The 27,057-nt window shown below is 38.6% G+C and overlaps 1 protein-coding gene across 1 annotated transcript in view; it reads right to left on the bottom strand.

Annotated features, from left to right (window-relative positions):
* The window catches only part of CCDC175 (coiled-coil domain containing 175), a 71,906-nt gene extending 45,336 nt beyond the window's left edge, over positions 1 to 26,570 (bottom strand). Inside the window, exons 1-7 of the mRNA XM_058288917.1 lie at positions 26,414 to 26,570; positions 24,125 to 24,210; positions 22,204 to 22,315; positions 19,469 to 19,604; positions 15,297 to 15,525; positions 11,823 to 11,945; positions 8,140 to 8,249 (exon numbers count right to left, since the gene is read on the bottom strand). Of these exons, the coding sequence (XP_058144900.1) occupies positions 8,140 to 8,249; positions 11,823 to 11,945; positions 15,297 to 15,525; positions 19,469 to 19,604; positions 22,204 to 22,315; positions 24,125 to 24,210; positions 26,414 to 26,570 (953 nt within the window). The remainder of the gene's footprint in view (positions 1 to 8,139; positions 8,250 to 11,822; positions 11,946 to 15,296; positions 15,526 to 19,468; positions 19,605 to 22,203; positions 22,316 to 24,124; positions 24,211 to 26,413) is intronic.
* Positions 26,571 to 27,057: the final 487 nt, after the last annotated feature.

The raw sequence follows: 27,057 nt of genomic DNA, 5'->3' as shown, positions 1-27,057 counted from the left end.
ATATCTGTTCTCATCCTTGCTTTCAGTTCTTCTGAATATATTCCTAGTAGTGGGATTGCAGGATCAAACAGCACGCCTGTGTTTAGCTTTCAGGACTTATTTTCATGATGAAGGCAACAGAACTTGTGTTGGATTTGGTTGTACTGTATTGGGTTAGATTTAGGTAGTGAGGAAAACAGGAATGATGGATGACCTCTAGTCTTCTGGCTTGAGTAACTAGGTGAACAGTGGTGCCACATTAACTGCTATTAGGAAGACTAAAGGAAGAAAAATTTCAGGGAGGTGGGCAATCAAGAGTTCTTTTTAGGGTGTGTTAAGTTTAAGATATCTAATATATATTCTCCAAGAGAAGTCAAGGAAGCTGTGGTGTGTATGCATTTAGAGGTCAGGGCTTGATATATAAATTTGGGAGTTATCAGGCAGGATACAGAAGGTACTTAAGACCATGAGACTGGATGAAATCCCACAGAGAATAGTGAAGAGCTGAGGGCTCTAAAATTTGAAAGAAATAAAGAACTGGAACAAGAAAAGGATGCTAAGAAGGAGCAACCAGTGTGGTGTATGAAATAATAAGAGAATATGATGCTTGAGAAACCAAGTAAAGAAAGTATTTCAAGAAAGTGGGAGTGATGAGCTATGCCAAGAGTTTGAGAACTTTAAGGAATAGATCACTGAAGCTTGGCAGGATGGAGATAATAATATCAATAATTATGAATAACCTTGATAATTTTAAAACAATTTCAGCCACAAAAAGCATCTACAAACTTCATAGCCCCATGCACTGTAAAGGAAAGTATATACTCTGGTTTGCAAATAGAATATCTGGGATATACCACATTTGGTTTCCATCCTCACCCTTCCCATGTGCGGAAAACCAAGTGAATAGCAAAGGGAGACATAGCAATTTAGATTCACTGTTAGCTGTGCAAACACACTGTGCTGGATAAAAATTATATTAAGGAACACAGATCAAATTATGGATGTCGCCTGTGGACATGGGGAACACTTAAGGTACTCTCAATTGTCCAAACACTTATAGAATTTAAACTTGTGGATGAATTAATTTCAGCCCCTATTCTGATCCCAAAATAGATAAGAGTGCTATTAATCAATTTATAAGTTAAATTTTTTAAAGGGAAAATTCAAGGCTTTAGGATTAATAGAAAGATGAATTGTGCAAATCATCTTAGTTTTTGTATAATTTATTCTTAAAAATCTTACAGAGTATTATGAAACAACAATGCTTGATTCTTCAAATCTACCCAAGAACAAGGCAGCCTCTTCCTACTACCATAGAGATAGAAAATGAATTATGTAGTGACAAACTATAGGATGAAATAAAAAGAATACAGAAAATTTTCTTCTAATTTGCTGACTTATAAAGAGGAAAAGGTAAAGTTTTGTGAATAAAAGGGGATAACTTGTATCCTTAATAGCCAAATTCATCAAGCATGCTTTTCTTCTGTGAGATTCCAAATGGATGAAAACTCTAGAAAAACTGGGGTTCCGAAAAAAAAAGAGTCATTAGAAATGGAATTCTCAATTCCTTTTTGAACATAGTTTTCAAATATGAAGACTACTTATAATTAATTGACTTTTCTATTTTTTAATCTAATATTAGAGGTAAAGATCTGCCTGTTGCTTAGACTGATGATGACAGATCACCATTGTACTTGGTAATTGCTGTTTTAGAACACATAATATTAATCACAATACAGTGAAATGTATTTAGAACTAAGCTATGTTTTTTAAAAGATTTTATTTATGTGTTCATTAATTGCAATGAATGTACCACACTAATGAAAGAAGTTGTTAATGTGGGAAAAGTGGGAGGAGTGGGGAGTGGGGCATATGGGAATCCTTTATATATTTTTAATGTAACATTTTATGTAATCTATGTATCTTTTAAAAATAAATAAAAATATGCATATTTTAAAATGGTATGAAAAGCTCTTGGCACCTTTGTTGGTCCCTCCCTCACCCCTTCCCTGACTTGGTGTGGAGTGTGCCTGTCCTCTCGGTACAGGTCCCTGAATCTGTCCTGGAGGGAGCACAGTGACCCCTATACACATCTGGTGTACAGGTATGTCTGTGCCAACCCATCTAATGGCAGCATGAAGAACTGACCCAGGACACTCATCTCTAGCTTGCTGTCGCAGTATGTGCCCTGCATACAGTAACAGTTTATGGACAGTTAAATCAGTTTAAGAAACAATCAAATTGCAGTGGCCTTGCGCAAAGGATTACCACCTTTAGTCCATACAATAGAGCACCTAGAACAGGGGAAAGACTGTTTCATAGGAATAAGAGGGATAATTTGGGTCCCTGTAAATGGGGGAATTCCTAACTTCACAAGCACATATCCAGGACAACAATGTGCATGCTCAGAGAAGACTGAAGAAGACCCTGCACTTTCACCTTGGACCATTTTCAGGTTCTCTGGAGAACTAAATGATATCAGAAAAATGATATATGAACAAAATGAGAATTTCAATAAAGAGATTGATATTATAAAAAGGAACCAAACAGAAATACTCAGGTTGAAGTCTAAAATAACTTAAATGAAAAATTCCCTAGAGGGGTTCAGCAGCAGGTAGAGCTGGCTAAAGAAAGAATCAGTGAACTTGAAGGTAAGACAATTGACATTATTCAAGCTTAGAAGCAGAAAGAAAAAGAAATGAAGAAAAGTGAATGGAGTCTAAGAAACCTGTTGGAAACTATCTTAGTTTCCTGGGCTGCTTAAGCAAATACAATGAAATGGGTTGGGTTAAACAATGGGAATTTATTAACTCACAGTTTTGAGGCAAAGAAAACATCCAAATCAAGGTATCATCAAGGCGATGCTCCACCCCACCCCTCCTCGAAGACTGTGGCGTTCTGAGGCTGACTGGTGATGATCTTGGCTCTTCTGTCATATGGCAAGGCACATGGCAGCATCTCCTGGCCTTTCCCTTCTTTTCTGTGTCCCATCCATGTCCAGCCTCTTGTTTCCTGTGGTATTCTCTCTCTGTGTCTAAATTTCATTCTTATAAATGACTTCAGAAAAAGGATTAAGACCCATACTGAATGAGATGGGACCCACCCTAACTGAAATAACCTCATCAAAAGTTCCTACTTACAATGGGTTTATACCCACAGGAATGGATTAAACTTAAAAACATGGTTTTTTGGGGGTACATATAGCTTAAAACTACCACAGATACCATAAAGTATACCAAGATATGCATTATGGAAGTGCCAGAAGGAGAAGAAAGAGAGAAAGGGTGGAAGGAATATTTGAAGAAATAATGGCAAAAATCTCCCCAAATGTAACAAAAGACACAAATATGTATGTCCAAGAATTCCAATGTATCTCCAAAAAAATGATAAATGCCAAGAGATCCATGTCCAGACATATAATCAAATTGTTGAATTCCAAAGACAAAGAGAGAATTCTAAAAGCTGCAAGAAGAAGCAACACGTCCTGAACAAAGGAGCCTCACTAAAATTAAAAGCCAATTTCTCAACAGAAACCATGGAGACAAGAAGGCAATGGAATGGAATATTTAAAGTACTGAAAGAAAATAATTGCCAACCAAGAATTTTACATCTGGTGAAAGTGTCTTTCAGAAATGAGGAAGTATTAAGACATTCCCACATAAAAACTGAGGGAGTTGTCATCACTAAAGCTTCTCTACAAGCAATGCCAAAGGGAGTTCTCTTGATTGAAAGGAAAGGACACCAGACAGTAGATCAAGGCAGCATAAAGAAATCACAATCTTCTATAAAGGTAACTACATGGGCAATTATAAATGCTGACTGTTTGGTTTGTAATTCCACTTTTTTTCCCCTGAAGGATCTAAAATGCAAATGCATAAAAAGTATGACAAATTTATGGTTTTGGACACATAATTAAAGAGTTATAATTTGTGATGGGAACAACAGTGTGAAGGGATGGAGGACTATAGGAAAATGGTTTCTGTATGTTATTAAAGTTATGTTGTTATAAAATCAAATGAGATTGTTATAGATTTAGGTTGTCAAATTTAAGCCCCATGAGGAACCACGAAGAAAATATCTGAAAAAAATATGCAGAATGAAGTAAGTATGTACTCAAAATAGTTCACTACAAAATATTAAATATGAAAAATAAGCAGTAATAGAAGAATTGAGGAAAAAAGACTTACAAAGACTAAATAGCAATATGACAGAAAAGTTCTGCATTATCAGTAGTTACTTTAAATGGAAATGGATTAAACTCTCCAGTCAAAAGGCAGAGATTGGCGGAATGGATTTTAAAAAAATCATGACCCAACTACATACTGTTTACAAGAGACTCACCTTAAATTCAAAGAAATAAAGGTTGAAAGTGCAAGCCTGGAAGAACTAATCCATGCAAGTAGTAAACAAAAGAGAGCTGGGGTGGCTAAATTAATATTAATACAACAGACTATAAATAAAATAAAACTGTTAAAAGGGACAAGGAAGGTCACTGCCTATTGATAAAAGGGAAAATTCAATAAGGAGATGTGGCAGGTTGATATTGTTTATGAATTCCAAAAATAGATATTGGATTATGTTTGTAAACTGGTCTGTTCCTCTGGGCATGATTAAATAATGATTACCTTAGATTGGGTCACATCAGTAGGATGTTGCATCCCCACTCCCTTGGTGGGTGGGAACTCACAGAGAAAAGACATAACAGAGAACAGAGTGGGGAGTTTTGAGCTGGAACCCAGGAAGTAAACACACCAGAGAAGAACAAAGAGGAATAGAGACAGCTCTACAGACATGGCAGAGGCCCCAGGAAGAAAGATGAGCCATTTACCTGATAGTCTACAGCTGACCTTGTGGAGAGAAGCAAGCCTGAGCCCAGAGAGAATCAAGCGCCAGGGAGAGAGACAAAGCCTAGTGAGCCTGATGGCCTCCAGGTGATATTGGAAGAAGCTGGAACCATGGCACCTTAAGAGGAAGAGGAAGGCTGAATATTGGCAGCCATCTTGCTCCAACATGTGGCAATAGAATTTGGTGAGGGAAGTAACTTATATTCTATGACCTGGTAACTGTAAGCTTCTACCCCAAATAAATACCCTTTATAAAAGTCAATAGATTTCTGATATTTTGCATCAGCACCCCTTTGGCTGACTAATACAGGAGATATAACAATTAAAATATGTATGCACCTAACTGCAGAGCCCTAAAACATATGAAGCAGATATTGACAGATATGAAGGGAGAAATAGACAGTTTTACATTAATTATAGACCACAATATACCAATTTCAAAAATGGCTAGAACATCTAAGCAGAAATCAATAAGGAAATAGAAAACTTGAACAATATTATAAACCAGGGGTTCTTAACCTTTTTTGTTCCATGGACCCCTCTGCCAGTCAGGTGAAAATCATGGACCCCTGTCTAAGTCCACACTATACTATGTATTATTTAATAACTATATCATGCCTGCACCAACACGTCCCCACAAGAATAAAAGTATTTTTTAATTTAAATTCAAGCTCATTGACCACGTGTTAAGGACCCTGTTATAAACCAACTAGATGTAACAGACATATATAGAACACTTCACCCAACAGTAGAAGAATACACATTATTTTCTTGAGCACATGGATCATTCTGAAGGATAGACTGTATGATAGGTCACAAAGCAAGCCAAAACGTTTTAAAAGACTGAAATCATACAATGTATCTACTCCAACCACAAGGAAATGAAGAACAAGAAGAAAAACAAACTTGGAAGACTCACATTTCCCAATTTAAAAACTTATTACAAAGCTACAGTAATCAAAAGTGTGCTACTGGCACAAGGATTGACATATAGACTGGTGGAATAAAATGGAAAGTTCAGAAATAACCTATGGAAAATTGATTTTTATTTTAAGGTACTAGGATTGGGGTTTGAACGTGGGACATTGTATGTGGCACTCAACCACTGAGCCACATCAGCTCCCCTAAGTTGTCTCCCTTGTCTGTTTGCTCATTGTTTGCTTGTTATCTGCTTGTTGTTTGCTCATTTGTTTTTTGCTCATTGTCTGCTCATTGTCTCCTTGTTGCTTTTTTGCTCATTGTCTGTTGGTATTCTTTACAAGACACCAGGAACCAAACCTGGGACCTCCCAGGTGGGAGGCAGGCACTCAACTGCTTGAGCCACATTCACTCCCCTGAAAATTGATTTTTTTCGAAAATTTCTCTTCCCTACCACGCCCTCCTCCCCCCTCACCAAGTGGTCTGCTTTCTGTGTCCATGTGCTGTGTTCTGCTGTGTCTGCTTATACTCCTGTCAGTGGCACCAAGAATCTGTGTCTCTTTTTGTTACATCATCTTGCTGCGTCAGCTCTCTGTGTGTGCAGTGCCACTCCTGGGCAGGCTGCACTTTCTTCGTGCTGGGCGGCTCTCCTTACAGGGTACACTCCTTGCGTGTGGGGCTCCCCTACATGCGGGACACCCCTGCATGGCACAGCACTCCTTGTGTACGTCAGCACTGTGTGTGGGCCAGCTCATCATATGGGTCAGGAGGCCCTGGGTTTGAACCCTGAACCTCCCAGGTGGTAAGCGGACACTCTATCCATTGAGCCAAATCCACTTCCCTGGAAAATTGATATTTGACAAGGGTGCTAACCTTACTCAATGGGGAAAGAATAGTTTCTTCAACAATGGTACTAAGAAAATTAAATATCCAAATGTAAAAGAATAAAAGTAGACCCATACCTCACATCATATTCAAAATTTTACTCAAAATGGATCAAAGACTTAAATATAAGAACTAAATTGTAAAACTCCTAGAAAAAAACACAGGGGAACATCTTCTGGACCTTTTATGAATAGATTCTTAGATTTTTCACCAAAAGCACCAAGCAACAAAAAGAAAGAGAGATAAATGGGACTTAATCAAAATTAAAAACATTTGTACATCAAAGGACATTATCAAGGAGAAAAGAAAACTTATAAAATCAGAAAATATTTGGAAACCATAAATCTGATATGAATTTAATATCCACAATTTATAAAGATCTCCCATAACTCAACAATGGAAAGATTAACAATCCTAGGACTTGAATAGACATATCTCCCAAGAAGATATACTAATGGCCAATAAGCACATAAATGATGCTCAACATCATTAACATCAGGAAAATGCAAATCAAAACCACAATTAGGTACCACTCCATAGGCTATTTTTTAAAAAATGGAAAATAAGTGTTGGCGAGGATGTGAAGACATAGGAACTCTTGTACATTGGTGGTGGGAATGAAAAAATGGGACTATCAGTGTGGAAAACAGTTTGGTAGTCCTTCAGAAAGTTAAATATAGAATAAGCATATGACCTGGAATTCTCACTTCTAGGTATATACTCGTAAGATATGAAAGCAGGGACTAGAAGAGATATTTGCTTACTGATGTGAACAGAATTATTTATAATCGACAAAACATGGAAGCAACAACCCAAATGTCTATCAATTGATGAATGGATGTTTGTATATACAATGCAATATTATTCACTTATAAAGAGGAATGACATTCTGATGCATGCTACAATATGGATGAACCCTGAAGATATCTACTGAATGAAATAAGCCAGACAAAAAAGGACAAATATTGTATGATCTCACATGTGAAATAATTAGAATATACAAATTCATAAACTCAGAAATTAGAAGACAGGTAACCAGGGGCAGGTAAAGTTAATGCTTGGTATAGAGTTTCTGTTAGGCATGATGGAAAAGTTTTGATAACGGATGGTGGTGATGGTAGCACAATATTGTGAATGTAATTAACATCACTGATTTTTATACTTGAAAGTGGTTAAAATGGGAAATTTTACATATATATTCCCACAATACCAATTTTTAAAAACCCACAGAACTTGCAGGACAATGAGTGACCCTAATGTAAACTATGGATATACTTAATAATAGAATTATAATAATATTGGCTCGTCACTTTTTTAAAAAGTACCACACTAATGCAAAATGTCAATAATAGGGAAAACTGCTTGTGGGTGAGAAGGTATTTGGGAACTCTGTACTGTCTGCATGATTTTTCTGTAAACCTATATCTAATTAGAATTAAATTAAATTAAAAAAAATTAAAATAGCATATTAACATCTAGAAATGCTTTAGTAAAATTAAAGTATTATGCTTACATTTTATCCTCCAGCATTTTATAGGCATTCTTCATGTCTTCTACCTCTGCTTCCCAATGCCTTATGGATGCATTTAGTCGTGCTATCTCTAAATTGTGGTCACTAACAACCTAGTGGAAATTCAGCAAAAATATGGCATCCAGTAATCACCAAATGATTCATGACAGAAATTCAATACCACCAAATATTCATGTAGCACTCATCCAACTTTTACAATAGGGGTATCCTTCAGTAGAAAAAATAATCACTAATTTTTTTTTCATAAAATATATATAGACAAAATAATTCTGAAATCTTCAGAAAATCCCTAAATTTGGGGGTGGAAGGAAGGTGGCAAATATGGAAGTAAGAATGTTAAAACTATTTTTAAAAAACTTTTAAGACACGAATTTTCTTTCATTTTATTGTCTACCATTTTTTAAAAGTCTAACACATTTATATTGTCATAATGTCCTTCAAAATATTATTTCCAGGATACTAGAATGGATATTACAACAAAACCAAAACAATTTTTTTGCCTTTATGGGTAACCACGTTCATGCTGCAAATAATTTTTCTTTCTTAATAGATGCACAGCATTTAGGAAATGGACCGATTGGATAACGTGGGGAAAAATGTTAGCTTGATTTAAAAGAAATATGAATGGAGAAAAATCATGGTAAAACAGGTATTTTTATAATGTAGTTTGGGGATATAGAAAAGTGAAGTCAAACAACTCCAGGCCTTGGAATGGCATTCCAGTTTGTGAGGGAGAACAGAGCTGCCAGAGAGGCTGATCACAGAAGTACAAGATTCCTGTTAAATCCCTCCTCTCTCTGACAGAGTTACTGGACTGGTTATTTAATGTCATCTAATCCGGTGCATCTGTGTGAGGTTCATAGAATCTGTGGGGACACAGAGGAGCCCTCAGTCAAGTCAGGAGAGAGAGGTGAGTAAAAGCTACCCCCAAACTATTTTCCTCTAAGGAACCCATATGGCTGAACTTCTCAGCCATAGACATTTTCAGAGTTAACAGTATTTATACTTGGGGTCTGAAAGTGAGCAGAATGTCAAAAGGATTCTGATAAACCATAGGGATTAGTGAGTAGCTGCTGAAGGCCCTTTTCAGGTTTGAGTTCTTCTTCTCTCCAGCCCTCAGCCCTCCATGTTCTGGACTTGCAGGCTGGCTTGAGAGTCTCATACCCTTATTCTGTCCTGCCAACATCACATCAGCCTGGCAGCAGATTCTTTCAAACAAATGATACCATATGAAGGTTAATCTGAAATTTTCTGTGGATTCTATCTGTGGTTTCTAATCCCAGGCAACAACAACAACGAACTTCGCCAAGCACAGAACACTGAGCTAAAAAACCTTATTATAGGCAGGACCTCATTTGATCCCCACAAAAACCCTTCCAAGGAACAGAGAGTGTCTGCAACTGCAAGCGAGATAGTTCCATCCATCTATCCCACGGGATCTAAGTTCCCTCTCAATCGGAAGCAGAGTGGGCATCACCATCCCCAAATCCTCAAGATTGGGGAATGAACAGTGGACTAAATAAGACTTATTATTATTCTATTATACACTTATTATTATTGTAGCAATGGAAGAACTCTTATCATTGATGTAAAGGCAGTGGCCTCCAGAGGTTCTGAGTGATGGGAGAGGGAAGAAAAATTGTAACATGTGGGCATTTTCGGGACATTGGAGTTCTCCTGCATGACATTGCAGTGATGGATACAGGCCATTGTGTATTTTGTCATAACCTACAAAATTGTGGGACAGAGCATAAATTATAAACTATAGTCCATGATAGTAGAAATACTTCAATATGTATTCATCACTTGTAACAAATGTACGACACTAATGAAGGGTGTTGTTAATGTGAGAAAGTGTGCGAGGGGGAGGGAGTGGGATGTGGGAATCCCTTATATTTTTTATGTAACATTTATGTAATCTGAAACTTCTTTAAAAATTAAAAAAAAATTCATTAATTAAAAAAAAAACCCTTCATGTAGGCAATATTACTACCTCTGTTTTATAGACTAAGGAAAACTTTCAGTTGGTAGAGTCAAGATTTGAGCCCAGGTCTGCATGTCACTCGAGTCTGTGCTTTAAACACTATTCTCCACTGGTAAGTGGGGGCAGGCTGGGATGTGGAGGTGGAGGTAAGAGTTCATGTTTGCTTCCTTCAAGCCTTGTGTAATTTGGACTCAGACATCTTTGGAGTAGAGGTTAAGAAACATACACATCATATTCCTAAGCTAGGTTAGTGGGGTGTTTGATTTATGGTTTATGAGGTCACAATTGGAGGCCTGAATTTGGGCATGCAGATAAAACATGTTTTATAAGACCCTTACATTCTCTTTTAAACCTAGACTGGCCCATGCTATTTTATTCTGTTGAAATTTTCAAAGAGAATTATAACGATCTTCTTAAATGCTTATATTTGGGGGAAACTTTTTAGTTTACTAATGTTTTGTAGTTGGATACCATAATAGAAATATTGTAATTAGAATAATCAGAACCATTTTGTATAAAGTATAATGGGATTAATGGAGAGTTCTAATAAGAAATTTGGCATTTCAGCATTACTATTTCTTATGGATTGAACTGTGCCCCTCAAAAAATGTGCTGACCTGGAAATGTGTCCTAATTTGGAAATAAGATCTTTGCAGATGGAATTAGTTAAGATGAGGTCATACTAGGGTAGCGTAATCCAATATGACTAGTGTCCTTATATAAGAAAAGGAGAAGAGACAGACAAGACACATGAGGGAAGATGTCCGTGTGATGAGAGGCTGAGATTGGTAATTAGGCCTCTACAAACCAAGGAAAACCACGGATTGTGGGCAAGCACCAGAGGCTAAAAGAGGCAAGGAAGGATTCTCCTCTACAGGTTTCAGAGAGCATGGGTCTATGGACATCTTGATTTTAGACTTCCAGCCACCAGAAGTTAAGACAATAAATTTCTGTTTTAAGTCACCTAATTTATGGTGCTTTGTTTCAAAAGCCCGAGGAAACCAGGATGCTGTTACACCATATAGTTTTATGTATGATTCTCAGTAGAATGCTAGTAACATTAACCATTTTTCTCATCTTTAAAATAAGAATAAGCCTCACAAAATATTCACATTTCTGACATTCAATGTATGTCATCCATTATTTTTTATAAAAGTGCAGAGCCCTTAAGTATTTTATATTATAAATAGACAAAAGTTTCCCTTTCCATATTAATTTTACTGCATCTAGTATAGTTGGAGAGCCTACATTTTATTCTATTATCACACATTCAGAATTAAGAAATCAGGTATAGCATAAGTTCATGTTATTAATTTTGTTATATAAAATAAAGCAATCTCACAGGAGTGTTCTATGTATCAACATATTTGGCCTGTTCTGTACACATTTTCTCAATCAACATTTTCCCCGTATTTTGTCCCATCGAATACAATTTATACCTAAGTGATTTGAAACTTTCTTCTTCCTGCCATATTCCTGAAGTAAAGGAAAACTAAACCACACCATAATAATTTAAAGAAAATTCTAGAAATGTTAACATGCCAAAGACATTCTCCCAGAATAGCATGGAGATAAACTAAAATCAGCTCCTTTCATAAAACACCCATTACCAGTTATATAAAACAGTATATTTGAGGTGCCCAAGTCAGGCTTGAAAAAAACATATTTTATCCTTTCTTACCACTGTGCTGACAGTAACTGTTTCTTTCATTTCTGATACTCTAAACTTTAATTTATCCAGTTCTTTCTTCTTTGAAAGAGACTCCCTTGTTTTAAGTTCACAGTGTCTTTTAAGTTCATCAATCTATAGTGACAAGTATAACAAACCAATGAAAAGCCTTTTAGCACAACAATATATAAGAATTTTTTTTCAATTTGTCAAGAGATCTTTTTTCTAACACATTCAGTATGCCAACAAAATAAAATAAAAGGGCCAAACTGTAATTATAGAATATTGATACAGTAAATTTATAAAAGCAATAATAACAATGATAATAGCAAATTATAAAAGCAGCTACCATTATAGTTATTTTCTAGTAAAGCACCACCACAATGGTTACCAGATTTACAGTGTACTGGCAGATGAGGAGAGACAACAGAAGGAATGAGAACATAAATTCACATTTTAAAATAAGAAACAAAATAGACTAAAGAGAGTAAACAGAATCTCTAAAGGTGGGCAGCCCACAATCTTGGGCAACTTCTTACCATTTACCAAAATCAAACATTCTGTTCATTGGTCAGATCCCAATGAAGTGAATCACCTCTTATCAAAATCAGACACATCATGGATTTGTCTAGCAACATGAATTATCAAGAACAAGTAGTAAGACATGAGAAAACATATTTAATTCTGTATCGAACAGTTATGAAAACAAATGTCTGGTAGCTTGTCATCAAAGCCGCCAACTGCTTCACTGGAGGAGGATATTCTGAATGAATGTGATCTTTATCAAATCTCTGTACCAGGGTGCAGATGTACACAAATGAAAATTTGTGATTAGCATACAGTCCAGTTGTCACTGGCAGCCCTGTTGTGACCATGAGGGAAACCAGCTTTAGGATGAAGGATGGAGGAAAGGAAGGATGAGTCCTACTGGCTGTCCCACCTGTGATTTCCTCCTGTATGAGGTAATAAATGCCCTTACATTTTAAGCCAGGTTGAGTCAGGACTTGTGTTGACATGTGAAAGCATCCTAACTGGTACCCTTTCCCCAGCAGACCACCACTTCCTCTTTTTGCAAATAAATAGCTAAGCTCATTCACTCATTCATTTAGGCATTGTCTATGGCTGTTTTCGGGCTACAACGGCAGGGTTGAGTAGTTGCCACACAGATAGGATGGCATGCAAAGCCTAGAATATTTACTACCTGGCCCTTTTTTTTTTAAGGTTTATTTTATTTATTTCTCTCCCCTTCCCCCACCCCCCCCCCCACCCTGGTTGTCTGTTCTCTGTGTCTATTTACTGCATCTTCTTTGTCTGCTTCTGTTGTCAGCGGCAGGGGAATCTGTGTCTCCCTTTTGTTGCGTCATCTTGCTGTGCAAACTCTCCACGTGTGCAGTGCCATTCCTGGGCAGGCTGCACTTTCTTTCCCGCTGGGCGGCTCTCCTTACGGGGTGCATTCCTTGTGCGTGGGGCTCCCCTACACAGGGGACACCCCTGTGTGGCACAGCACTCCTTGCGCACATCAGCACTGTGCATGGGCCAGCTCCACACGGGTCAAGGAGGCCTCCCATGTGGTAGACGGACGCCCAATCCACTGAGCCAAGTCCGCTTCCCTACCTGGTTCTTTATAGAAAAAGTTTGTTGACCCCTGAGATAGACTATTCATATAGCAATAAGAAAGAAGAACCTGTAGTGTTCACAAATTCCCTATCTGAAGATCCCCTAGGCTTCCTTTCTGCTTTTTAACATTTATTTTGAAGAATAGGGAGGAAGACGTTTATCCTTAGAACTTAAAATGAAGTTATTCATTCAATACACTATTCTAGAGTGCTTACCATGTGCCAAGTATGCCAGGTACTATCCCTGGTGCTAAGGTCACAGCAGTGAATAAAACAAAAACTCTCGCACTGCGGTGCTTCGTTCTGGTGGGCAATATTCTGATGCGACGTCACCACTGACCAGCTGTTTCTGACTCAGAAATAAAGAAAAGGGATAGACACCCCAACCCCCAAAGCCTTGGAAGTCCTCACCCCATGTGGCCGCAGAGATAAAACCCACTCTTTTGCCTTTGTACATTAGGTGAACCATGCCAGCTCGCAGGTTCTGGACAGTTCAGAGAGAAATTAATCCTGCCTTCCGCAGATTCCTAGAAACTGGCAGTAACATGAATGCTGCTTCGTATTGTTGGGTCTAGGCAACAAAAACACTACAATCCCTTTTGACCCTTGTCCTGAACTTTCTACCTCACTGTGATAAAAATAAATCCAAGTAAGGTCTACTCCAGGGAGGGGAGGCCCAAGGCTAACCTTGGCTTCAACCCTTGAAAAGGTTCGGGAGAGCTTGGCTTTTGGAAATTCTGTTTAGCAACTGCAGACTGCCCAACTGATTGCCTACCAGCCGCTTCACAAAATGCCAACTACAAAGATTATCAGGGTTGGGTTAACCTGACTCAGGGAAAACAATAAATAGCTTAGTGTAAAATTATTTCTGAAGAGTAATTTTCTTACTCTTAAGAAAAGGATAAAGAAGCTTAGTCCTGATTAGAATTAAAAATAGCCAAAATCTTATGGAATCATTGCCATATGAACCAAATGTTCTTATGCTACCAGACTTTATTCCTCTAAATTTTAATTAAGACTCATGTAAAGCAATTTAATAAACCTTTTCTCTCTTTTTTTTAAAAATACAGCAGGGATGTGAGTCTGAGTCCAGTTTCCTGCATCTATACCTGGGATTATGCCAATTACAATCACTGAGAGGGTGAGCACGACCATCAGAGCTCAGCATCCTGAGCTAGGTCTTCCCCTCCCTCCCAGCAGAAGAGTCCTGCTGGGAACACCTAGTTTTGGGACAGCCTCCTTTTCCTGGAGCAATTGGAAGCAGAACAAAGGAGAAATGATCATAAGCCTTTCTGATTGTGAGTTCTAAGTTCCACCTCAGGGAGATAGTTTCACCACAGGGGTGAAACAAGATGGAGCAGTTATCCCCACTCCCACCCCTAAAAAACTATTGGTCTCAAAACATTCTTTTCTCTTTGAGACCCTCAGGCATTGCCCAGCCCCTCTGCAGCCCTGCCCTGCTCTCAGATTCATTCAGCAGGAGCCCAGGCACCAGCAGGGCAGGGAGCGCCCTCTGAAAACCTCAGCTCCATCCAGAGAGACACAGCCTCAGAATTGTCAAAGGCAGCCAGATGAGATGGAGGCAAATTTCTAGTCCTCATAGGGCTGCACCTTTGCAAGGTTACAAATCCTGTCACTTCTATTCTTTCTCAGGAACAGCGATGCTGCCACGCAATCAAATGTCTTCCCCTACAGGCTCCAAATATCCCTGAGTATCCTGCTCTCTTTCCATCCCAAGGTTCCCAGAATTTATGACAACTACTGTGAAGAAGCATGCTAGCTTTGAGGACAAATAAATGATTTCCCATTGCCTGCCCCAGATTCCGTACAATTCTGCATCTTTTAAAAATACATAAATCATGCCATTTACCTCAGCACCCAGGTTTTTTTTCTTTAACAAATATTCTTCTCTTTCCTTTTCTATTTGCTCCTCTACCTCTGCAAAGTATTTTTTTTGCAGCGCAATTTCTTCTTTCTCCAAGTTTATTTTGGTATAAGTTTCATTTATGTAAATAGTCGCGGCAACTCTTTTTTCCATTGCATAGTTGAGTGACAGGACGAAGTTTTTGTGCCTCTGGGCTAGCTTCTCTTGCTTTTCACTAGGAGATAAGAATGCAATTGTTCACAGCATGAAAAATATTGCTCTTAGGAAAGGAATTTCAAGTCTATTGGGTGAGATAGGCCACCATAAAGAGAGAAATTGTAAAGGATACTTAATTTTATAAGTCTACACTTAGTTACGATGAGGACAGAAGCAAAGTGTCAACCTTTCAACTGTTTTCCACCACAAAAATATCACGTGGCCCTGCCTTTCCCCACCTAGCCCCACATACCATGAGGGGTTCAGACAGCAACTTTGGGATATTTGGGATAAGTATGCAATGATTCAGAAATAGTATGAAGGAAAAATTGGAAAAGCACACCAAATGTAAGGTATTGGCTATAGTTAGTAGTACTATTTTGATGATGCTCTTTCATAGTTTGTAATAATTTCTTCACAACAATGCAAAGCGGTGGTGGGGGGTGATGTCCAGGTGCCCCATATGATGATAGGAATATTTGTTTGGTAAGTTCACAACTTTTACTATAGACTCATTGTTTATGTATGTTCACGTATGAATGATAAACTTCAATTTAAAAAGTTAAAGGAAAGATTAACTAAGATAAATGTGCTTTGATGGCATTTTTTTAAACTGATGCTTCCATCATTTTTAACCTGCTTTTTGTCTGTTATTTTATTTTTTGAAGTTGAAATAAAGTTTACTAATTTTGAAAAAAAAAAAGACAAATTGGAGTTGAGTTTTCAGACTACAGCATTTTATTCAGGACATTAGTGATTTGCTGCAGCAAAAGAAGCCAGGACATAAGTAGCCCCAGGATTCTAGGGATGTCATACGATTTTTATAGACATAAAAACGAAGTTAGCTTGATTGTATTGTCTGGATGATAGTTTGTTCATCTTTCAGGGGTGTAGGGCAGGTGAGCTTAATTTTGTATTAGGTCAAAGGTAATGAAGTAGGGGCTTAATTTGCTACCTGGGTCAACTGCCTTAGTGGGGATTTCAAATTTCAAAAGATAGACAAGAAACTCAAGAGAGCATGGGTTTTGCTTTTTTGTTTTTGTTTTTTGTGTTTTTTTGTGTGTGGTTTTTTGTTTTTTTTTTTTTTGGCTCCTGGGGGTCCCCAGGCTTTTGCGATACAATTTTTATCAATAGTTTTGAAAAGGAAAATGGGATCTAGTCAGATAAATATTCTGATATGTGGCATTGCCATATCTATCTTATCTTAAGATAATGTAGTTAAGGCAAAGAAAGATAAACATCCCACCACACTTCCAGCCAACATCTGATGCCATAGCCCTGCAGGGAGGGCCCAGCAGAAAACTCGATTTCCTCTGATGGACAGTTAGGAGAGGAGGGTACCCTCTAAGAGGGCCAAGTCCATCTTCACTGTTCAGAGGACACTTGAAACCTAACTTGAACCCTCTTATCTTCTCCCAGACACAGCCAAATCTGGGTTCAAGAGAAGGCATTAAGCTCCTGCACCCATTGCTGGCCACCTCTACCTTGAGGAAGACATAAACACTAGGGAAATGTCTACCCCATGGCCAACGATAAAGGACTTGGAGGAGGGACACTTGGTGACATTTCTATATTTTCCTTTTTAAAAGCACCTACAATATAAAGGCCTTTTTTCCTTGGCTAATGCCCAGGGTTAAAGACTTTTTAATTCAGGTGGGCTGTGGGTCAAGGCTCAGGAAAATGGAAACAAGTTATTGGTAAGTTTCATTTCCAGACTTCCAACTCCACAACGGAAATATGAGAGAGAAAAGCCTGGACTAGAGGCTCAGTGAGGAGGTCAGATAATGTGCGTCAGGGATCCAGAGAATGAAATCAGCCTCAGGATCAAGCTCACATAGCCTCAAGAAGTGTAAAAAACAGAACAGAACAAAACAATCAAAACAATTAGGTGCACTGTGATGGGTTGTGGCAAGGAGAGATGAATAACAGACTGAATATGAAACCTAAGGAAAAGAAATCAAGAGCAAGCATGTATCCAATTTTCAAGGATTGTCCAAGAAAGGAGATGTGCTCACCACTGGTCATAAGTGTGAGGGAAACTTGGTGTATATATATTCTTAGAAAGAAAAATGAATGCAACAAGTGATGGTAGCTTGAAGAAGCCAGCTCACCAAGAAACAACTTTGTGTTTGTAATTTGCCTTTCCATAAAGATTTATCTAGGGCAGTGGTTCTCAAAGTGTGGTCAGGACCAGCAGCAGCAGAGCCCAGGAACTCCTTAGAAATGTGAGTTCTTGGTCCTTACTTCAGATCTGAATCAGAAACTCTGGGGGTGGGTGCAGTAATTAGTATTTTAACAAACGCTCCAGGTGCTTCTGATGCACACTCAGGTTTGTTTGGTTCTTATTAGAGAAGTTGTAGGTTTACAGAAAAACCATGCATAAAATACAGAGTTCCCATACACCCCCCTATTAATAACACCTTGCATTAGTGTTACAAATGATGACAGAACATTTTTATAATTGTACTATTAACTATAGTCCATGGTTTACATTAGGGTTTACTGTTTGTGTTGTGCAATCCTATGTTGTTTTAAATTTTAATTCTAGTAACACAAATACAGCCTAAAAATTTCCCCTTTTAATGACATTCAAATATATAATTCAGTGCTGTTAATTATGTTCACAGTGTTGTGTTACCATCACCACCACCCATTATCAAAACTTTTCCATCACCCCAAATAGAAACTCTGTACAATTTTAGCCTTAACTCCTCATTCCCTACTCCCACCCTTGCCCCTAGTAACCTATATTTTAATTTCTGACTCTGTGATTTGCTTATTCTATTTCCTATGAGTGAGACACTACAAACACATTCAAGTTTGAGAATAACTAATGTATAAAGGTGAGATGGTGCTGACCAGCTAATGTGAGTATTCAGCTTGGGCATAATCATTCTCTCTGTAAGTCTGGAAATAAAAATCTAGTTTATATGGCAGTCTCTGGCAATTGTGGCTAACAGGCTCCATACACAAGTCAGCGTGTGAATCTCCAATAGGGGTAAGAGCATACAGTATTTCTCAAACTTGCATGATCGTGGACTATTATTTTCATTTGAGTATCTCCCTTAACAGGTATCCTTGTGGGGCCTGCTCTGCAAAATGCAACCCTGGGCCTTGCCCTCACCTGACTCCTGACACTTTGCTATCTTGTGCACCATGCAACCTCTGATTATATTTTAGCTTCCCAAGAAGATGTTTTCCCTATGATGAAAGAACTAGTTAGAGTTCTTTAAACACTTCTCGCTCTGGCAAACCCACATTTTGGTGTATTGGCATTAGTCTTGCAAATTTGCACATAGTGCTCCCTGACTCATTCATGCTTCTGTTGATTTTTCTTTCAGAGCATCTCTCTTCCTCTTATGAGCTGGGTGAGTCAAGAGTTGTACAGAAAAAATGAGGCCTCAGGAATGAAGGGAAAGGAAACAAACAGGTTTCAGACCCTGGGCGGTCACATAGATCGCCTCATAATTCATTAGGGATAAAATCTGGAACCTTCTGGAAACCAATCCCATCCTCAGCCCTCCAGAAGATTATGACGGAACTAAGCCTAATACAATACTATATTTACAGTACAACACCAGCAAGATTACTTGCTTTGGTGGCGGGGATTTGTAAACTTAATTCTACTCAAATGGAAACTAAAATGGCCTTGTGCCTCTGTCTTTGGGGTGGCACGCGAGGCAGCATGTGATTTACAAACAAATGGTAGTTGCTGCTGCGAAGCTGGGTTGCCTCAGAAATTTTATGTCTCCTAGCTGCGAAGGTTGAAGATTTTCTGCTCTTCTCCTCAGCCCTCTGGAACCACCACACAGCCCTTCTCTGCCTCAGCCACCTCCTTCCACAACTCATCTTCACCTCTCGACTTGCCCTGCACCAGCTCAGATCAGAGGGCAAGCTCTTCAGGACAGTCCTCCTATGAGGCCCCACACCATTTCCTCAAGCACTGAATAAAAAATACTTACCCCAGAGCTTCGTTTATTTTTTTCTGTTCAAGAACTCTGTTCTTCAGAAACTCGGTTTCATTATGGATCCTCGTAATTCTTATTCGTAATTCATTTATCTCAGTGAGATTTACTCTGCGGGCATCTCTGACACACTCTTAAAATTAAGTGGAAAAGTTACTCAATTTATTTGATTGTAAACTCTGACTTTTCAAATCATGGACAAATTATGGCTGTCACTGATATAATGCTTTTATTATGTTCTGGTATCCGACACCTCTTATTCGCCATTTTGGATCCTCTCAAATTCACCTATCAATTCTTTATTCTTTTCGGCAGCTGCTATGGTGACGTGCTTTCTGTGGGCGCAGAACAACTTCAGACAGGCAAAGACTGGCACCACCTGAATCCTGCCTGCTCTGGCCACTACTCACCTCTAGACCTAGGACTGCCCTGTCACCTCCACCCACACAGGACTTCTCTGTACACTCATACCCTTGCACTTGTACCTGACAGTGTGGGAGGTGGAGCAAACACGGACCAGTGACGGGCAGGACCCGATGCATCAGTACTTCCCCCTTTCTCACATCTACAGATAGTCCTGAGAAGTGTCACTGTGTCTTGGGAGGGTGGTCTCATAATCAATTGGTTGTATCTGGTGGCAACCAACATCACAATGCACCCCCCCACCCACACACACACCTCCTTGGCTCTCCCTTCTCCCTGCCTGCCTCTCTTTATCTCACCCACTTGCTCTCTGAATTGCCCTCCCAGTAAAATAACTGTACAAAAGTCATTGCCTCAGGCTCTGCTTTCTGGGAACCTAGAGTATTAAAGAATCAATTATTCTAATGAATAATAGTATAATCATGTAAGACTTCAGAGCATTACTTTTTTTGCATAACACGGTCAATATGTATGACTTTCTGAGCATTGCTGCTTAAAGAGGTATTGAACTGCCCATTTCTACATAACAGATTCCCTAGAAACTAGTTGGTAGTTAGTTACTTTTGAGAGAGCTAGGCTATTTTCTTTTTCTAGTTTGTCAAAGCTATTAGTTAAATTGCTCATTATAGCGGAGCTTCTCAAATGGTGTATCTCAAGTATGCGGAGTCTTGTTGAAATGCAGATTTTCATTCAATGGGTCTGGGGTGGAGCCTGAGATTCTGCATTTCTGATGGTGATGCTGATGCTGCTTTGTCCAAGGACTACCTTGAAGAAGCAGGGATTATAAAGTAAGGCTAAATAAATTTACTCAGGTGAAATAGTGTGTATCAAGGACCTTAGAAGCTAATAAGGTATTTTTTTTTTAAATATTTATTTCTCTCCCCTTCCCCCCCCCCCCAGTTGTCTGTTCTCTGTGTCTATTTGCTGCGTTGTCTTTGTCCGCTTCTGTTGTCAGCTGCATGGGAATCTGTGTTTCTTTTTGTTGTGTCATCTCTCCGTGTGTGCAGCACCATTCCTGGGCAGGCTGCACTTTCTTTCGTGCTGGGTGACTCTCCTTACGGGACGCACTCCTTGTGCATGGGGCTCTCCTACATGGGGGACACCCCTGCATGGCAGGGCACTCCTTGCATGCATCAGCACTGCGCGTGGGCCAGCTCTACACGGGTCAAGGAGGCCTGGGGTTTGAACCACGCACCTCCCATGTGGTAGATGGACACCCTATTCATTGGGCCAAGTCCACTTCCCAATAAGGTATTTTTTGTCTTCTGAAATATTTGCCCTGATTATAAAAGTAGTTTTTCTCTGCACATGTATTTTGTTGTATTTACTGTGCAAAACCAGACTAACACCAAGCATATTGTTTTATAACTTATTGTGTCAGTCAAGTTACAATTAGGAGACAGAAATCCCATAGTAAATTGAACAGAGAAAGTTTAATATGAAGAATTAACTACAACAGAAGATTGGGATAAAAAGATTGCCAAGTAAGAAGTAAAGAGAATTCTGAAGGCTAGAGGACTAGCAGGCATAAGCAGTGGCTACTGTCCTTGTGGCTGCGATAGAGTGCTCAGGGACAAAGTACCTCCAGGACTGACACTCGGACTGGCTGGAGAGGGCTGTGGCTTATAGGATGGCAAAGAAATGGCATAGGTGCAGTGCTGGTAGAACCTGCTGGAAATCCATTCTCTGAGGTGTTGGGGGAAGCTGTTCACAGGGAGGTGCTGGCCCTCAGAACTCACTGCCAAATCGCCCAGTGGGGATGCAGTGCCAGGGAAGTTGTTTACAGGGAGGTGCCTAAACTGCTAGGTCTACTTGCTGATAGATAATGTCAAGTAGTTTTTGAAATGATTATACAAATTTACACTTGCTCTTCATCCTTGTCAACTCTTTAAATTAGTCTTTTATGCATTCTGGGAGATGTGTAATGGCATACCATTTGGTGGTAATTTGCATTTCTAATGAGATTGAGCAAAAGAATTGAAAAGGCAATTCACAAAAGACAAATCAATGATCAATATGTATATGAAAAATTTTATTTTTTTTAACCTAATTTAATTGGGTATCAATTTGGAATGTGTTGATCCACATACCCTTAGTCTATTTAGAAACTAATTTATATGCCTTCAAGGTTTATATATGTTATTTCCACATAAAAAGTAACAAAAAATTATTAAGGATCTCATTGTGTTGTGTATTCTTTCTAGCTGTATTTAGACATGCGATAAATATTAAACTTATCTTGTTTAACAAGTACTTGTTTATATCTTTCAAGAAAACTAAATTTCTACAGTTGCTATCTTCAAAAGTACCTTCCATTTCTCTCCTAAAGTTTTTGGGAAGAGTGTGCAATAGATAATATAGTCTGCTGAATTCCATGCTTTCAATTTCTAGAAGATCAATTGTGGCTTTTCTCATTTCTTCCTGAAAATTTAAATTACATCTTTAAATATTAAGACACTAAAACAACAAAATTGATTTTTAAACAATGCCTTATAGATGTTTTCAGAGGTCATAAAACACCTACAGCCATTATTTCTATTCGGAATAAAAAGTGGGAAAAGAATCTATTTCACCCTCAGTTTTTAAGGTATCATTGTTAATTTATCATTTAATTTCTGCTGATTTTCTTCTACTCAGAAATCATCTTTTCCCCATGTGTATGTATTTCTCATATGCAGCATCAACCAGTTTAAAAGGAAAGACTCCAACAAAAAGAGTAACACTGAGAAAGAAAGCTACTTAATTAGAAAATGGAAATTGCCTACAAAAATACACTTGGGTGGAAAGAGGGCAAGGATTCTCTTGTACACGAATCCAAACAAATAATCAGGTGGAGCTATTTATTTTTTAGTTGGGCCTATTTTTAAAAGGAAAAATCACCAGAAAATTAGTGTAAAAAAGAGAATCTTTTAAGTAAATGATTGCAATGGCTATAGCTATTTTACAACCTGAGAAATTGTCCATTATATTTTATCAAGTACCAAGAAAGTAGATTACACCACTGTATGCATAACATGATCATTCTTTTGTAAAAATAAAATTGAATGCTGGTACTCATACCCTGCAAATAGAAAAGATATTCATCAAAGAGTTCATTGTTATTATTTTGGGGTGATGGGAACATGGTGGTTTCTTCTTTCCTTTTTTTTTTTTTTTTTTTTGGCTTCTCTACTTTTTCCCTAAGTTTTTCAGAGTAAACATATTACTCTTATAACAATGAAAATTCATTTCTTTTAAAAATGAAGGTGTTTGTTATTTTGGGGAATTCACAGTTGAGCTATTAAATGGAGCCATCCTAGATAATTTAATTAGCCACACAACAAATGTCTGGCTCCTTCAAATCCTGGAGATAAGGCACAACTGAAAGAGCAAAGCAGGGGAAAAGTTTCCACAGGACACCCACAGTGTAGCACAGCACAAAAAAACTTTATGTCTATATAAATGTATTAAGTGGGATTATAAAGTATATACTTATGTAATAATCACATATATAATTATCTAGACTATATTTATAAAGCAATGAGATTAATTTTCATCAGCAGTTAGTAAACACAAATTCATTTACTCTCTATCCATATTTCTATATATTTGGTATGTAATAGATTCTTAGCCGATATTTTAAAATCAAATGAAGAGACTTTGCTATTCTGACCCAGCTTGGGTAATCTTACCCAGGATCAAACAGGTATGTCTGTGTGACTTGAGTAGTAAATTCCTTAAGTATTTCTTCAATGTGAATTTTACAGGACCAGGTTAGTGTGTTTTCTCCGAATAGCACCTTCTTCGGTGGAAGAGAAGCCAAATAATCAGTCATTCTCTGGTTCTGTAAAGAATTGCTTGAAGAAAACTGTTAAAATGAGACCCTGAATCTGATTCATTCCGGATTTTTTTTTAAGCACTGCTCACATAATGGTATCCCAAGCATGTGTTCATGTGGGCCACCCTTAACTGAGCTCTGAATTTCCAGTATTGCTTCTACTAATTGGGCTTGCCCTCATCCATAGCACAGGTCCATAATTGAGTATTCTGCATGGAAAATCAGGCAACACTCTCCAGGTGGTAAATGTTGGTTGCAAATGGTTAGTAAATGGAGGGGGAAATATTTTTAAATTCAGGGTAGTTATTTTCCCTATTCATCTCTTTAAGTATCTCAGAGTTGGTGCTAAATTAGAGTCTGAAGAAGAAATAAATACAAGACTGAAAAAATAGCTCACATAGATAATACAATACCAATTTTTTAACAGCTACAGCAATGTCCTTAAGAAAGGTCCTGGCTTCCTCATTGCATTTAAAATAGTCAGTTTGTAGCGATTGTTCTAAAAAAAAAATGGAAAATTAAGATCTTTTATTTTTCTGTCCAAATCTCACTTACCACTTTAACATGTAGCTCATATGCTAACTCAACTGGAATTTACATCTTTTATTTCTGAATTTCTATAGCATTTTACACGAATCTCTTTTGTACTTATTTCCTATTCTATAGTAGTTTAATTTAGGTTTATATTTTATGTCCTTTGAGGACAAACTCTTCTGACGGGTCATTTTGCATCTCTTATAGTACAAAGAAGGGGTCTGTATAGGATAGGAAAAAAATGAATAAAATTTATGAAAGAAACAAATATAACATGCCTATAATGTAGATTTGATTAAGAATGGTTTCACATATAATGCATGTTTGTTTACATATACATTCTAAATATATTTTGCCAAAATATACACATTGAATTGTTAAAGATTCATTATGCCTTTTTAAATTCTGTGACAAAATTCTTTGCATGGGATGAGATTAAATATTTGTGTAACTGGTAGGTGTGGGATAGTTTCCAGCCCTTTTCATTCCCTGTCATAATTTCAATGTTTCCTCTTTTCCCACACACTAAGTAGAAAGCACCTGAGAAGAGAGGTTTGTGAAATGTTGACAAAGGTAACGAAGACAAAGAAATACACAGAGTGGGAAGAAGGAAAGGGGGAAAAAAAAAGATAAATAGGAGAGTACAGTGGAATCTCTTCTTTCCTTGCCTTTGTCACCACTGCATCATAGACCTGTCAAAATGGACCCTGCGCCTGTGTTCCCATGGGTGAGATGGGTTCAAAGTGATTAATGCTTTATCTGTACTATCTGAAATTATTCTTAGAACCTTATGATGATTGCCATTTCACAGGTGAAAAATCTAAGGCATTTGAAGGTCACATCACTTCTTCAAGGTCACAGAACTGATCTATAGTGGATCAAACCCAGGCGGTTTGAATCCAGGGTGCATGCCCTTAATGGGCATACTCACCATTTGGAAGAGTAAACAGCAATTTCTACCCTCTGTTCTGGGGAAACTTGGATTCTCCTTAATGAACTAAGCTCTTAAACCAAGTGAAAATCAGTTACCGAGTTTGAGAGCAAGAATGTGGTAGAGAGAGCCAAGCATTGCAAGCTATCTTCTTTCCTCTTCTTCTATGGAATAAATAAGTATAAGCTTGTTCCTGTTTGCAAATGGGCAGGAAAGCTACATATTTTATAACTCACACTCAGGGCAAGAAGGTTTGATGAACTTTTCTCCTATGAAAAACTTTCTGAGGGTCTGGAAATTATTAGCAGAAAAAGTATCTGCAAATAAATTCTACGGTTGAATGAGCAGGCTTATCTAGAGATCAGGCATGAAGATAGTTCAAGACCCTCTTTTTATCATTGGCAACGGCTTTGGATAGATGTGAATAATCAAACCTCTTCAGTGCTTACTATTGTTCATATTAATAATTGTGGAAGCCTATCACAAGAATTGTGAAATTAAATTAGTTCAACTAAGAAGGAAAATAGAAACCACACCAATACTAACAGTAGCAGTATAGTAGAAATCAGCATGGTTATCTTGAAATAGTGAAGCAATGAGAAGCTTTGTTGCTTCGTCTTAGTGGTTTTTGTGCTGAAAAAGAAATACCCAGTCTTGGAATGTCTTACCTTAAACAGTGACTTAATTTTCAGGTTCAGCTCTTTAACTGAAAAATTTTAACCTGGCTCCGTCTAAGGTCAATTTCTGTTTGCATGTCCTAAACATCCTTTTTTAGGTAACAATGCATTAAGGATCTAATTTCCTTACCTCTGCTACAGAAGCCTCTTAAACATTCCATTTCCTATTTGCTTGTTAAACTTTCCAGTTTGTCAAGGCAAAATATTGGGGGAAATTAACTTGGAAAGGAAAGGCAGGAAGAGAAAAGCCAAAATCCAAAGCCATAAACTAAATGCTGGTGGGTATTCCGCTCATCAGGCAAATGGGAGTGAAAGGACAGGGGCCTGGACTCCGGGATTTGTCACCAACTACTAGCATAAGCTGGGCCGAGTCATTCCAACCGCCTTAGAGCAGGACGGCTCCCACCTGGCTCTATCTCGACCCCTGCCTCTCCCCAGCCTCCAAGGAGCCGGAAGAGGCGCTGCTAGAGCCAGGGATGTTCTGGAAGAAGATATTCACTGAGCGCCGCCTCCGCACCACTTTGACGGGACCTCCCTCCCGGCGCCTGCGGACCTCTCACCCACGGCAGAGAGTTGCTCCAACGCTGTGGCCGCGACCGAGGAACCCAGAGAGGAGGGGTAGGTGCATAACTCCAGGGAGGGGCCGGTGGAGACGGCGACCCTCCGTACCGCCTCCTCGCGGATCATGAGCTCAGTGGCGCCGGGGCTCAGGGCCATCTCTCTCTGCTGCAACCGGATGCCTCAGAAACCAGAGCCAGGGGCGGTGGGTTGCCACGGGCAACAAGGACGCCGAGGTTCCCGGGCGCCCCCTCGCGGCCTCACCTGTCACGAGTACCTCACCGCGTCTCAAGCTGTATTCATAGGAATTAAGCGGTTCTGGAAGAGTTAAGTCCCTCTTTAGCAGTCCCCTGCTTCTCTCCATTCCCATTACTTTACTTCAGGACTTTTACTTTTCTCGTGGACCACTGGACTGTAATAATGATTACCCTTTGAGCACAGCCCTGTGCCAGGTTAGTACAAGAGGAACTTTAGAGCTTGGCGTTCATTTAATCCTCACAACTACTTTGTAAGATAGTTTTTGTTTTTGTTTTTTTAAAAATTATCCCCATTTTTACTTTAGGAAATTGAAGCGAGATGGCTGAGTGAACTTCCCAAAGTTACAAGAGGGTAATTTTGGATTTAAAGTGGAATCTATGAATTTTCC

Source organism: Dasypus novemcinctus, chromosome 3 (assembly GCF_030445035.2).
Source record: "Dasypus novemcinctus isolate mDasNov1 chromosome 3, mDasNov1.1.hap2, whole genome shotgun sequence".
Lineage (NCBI taxonomy): Eukaryota > Metazoa > Chordata > Mammalia > Cingulata > Dasypodidae > Dasypus > Dasypus novemcinctus.
This window is presented reverse-complemented; position numbering and strand designations above follow the sequence as displayed.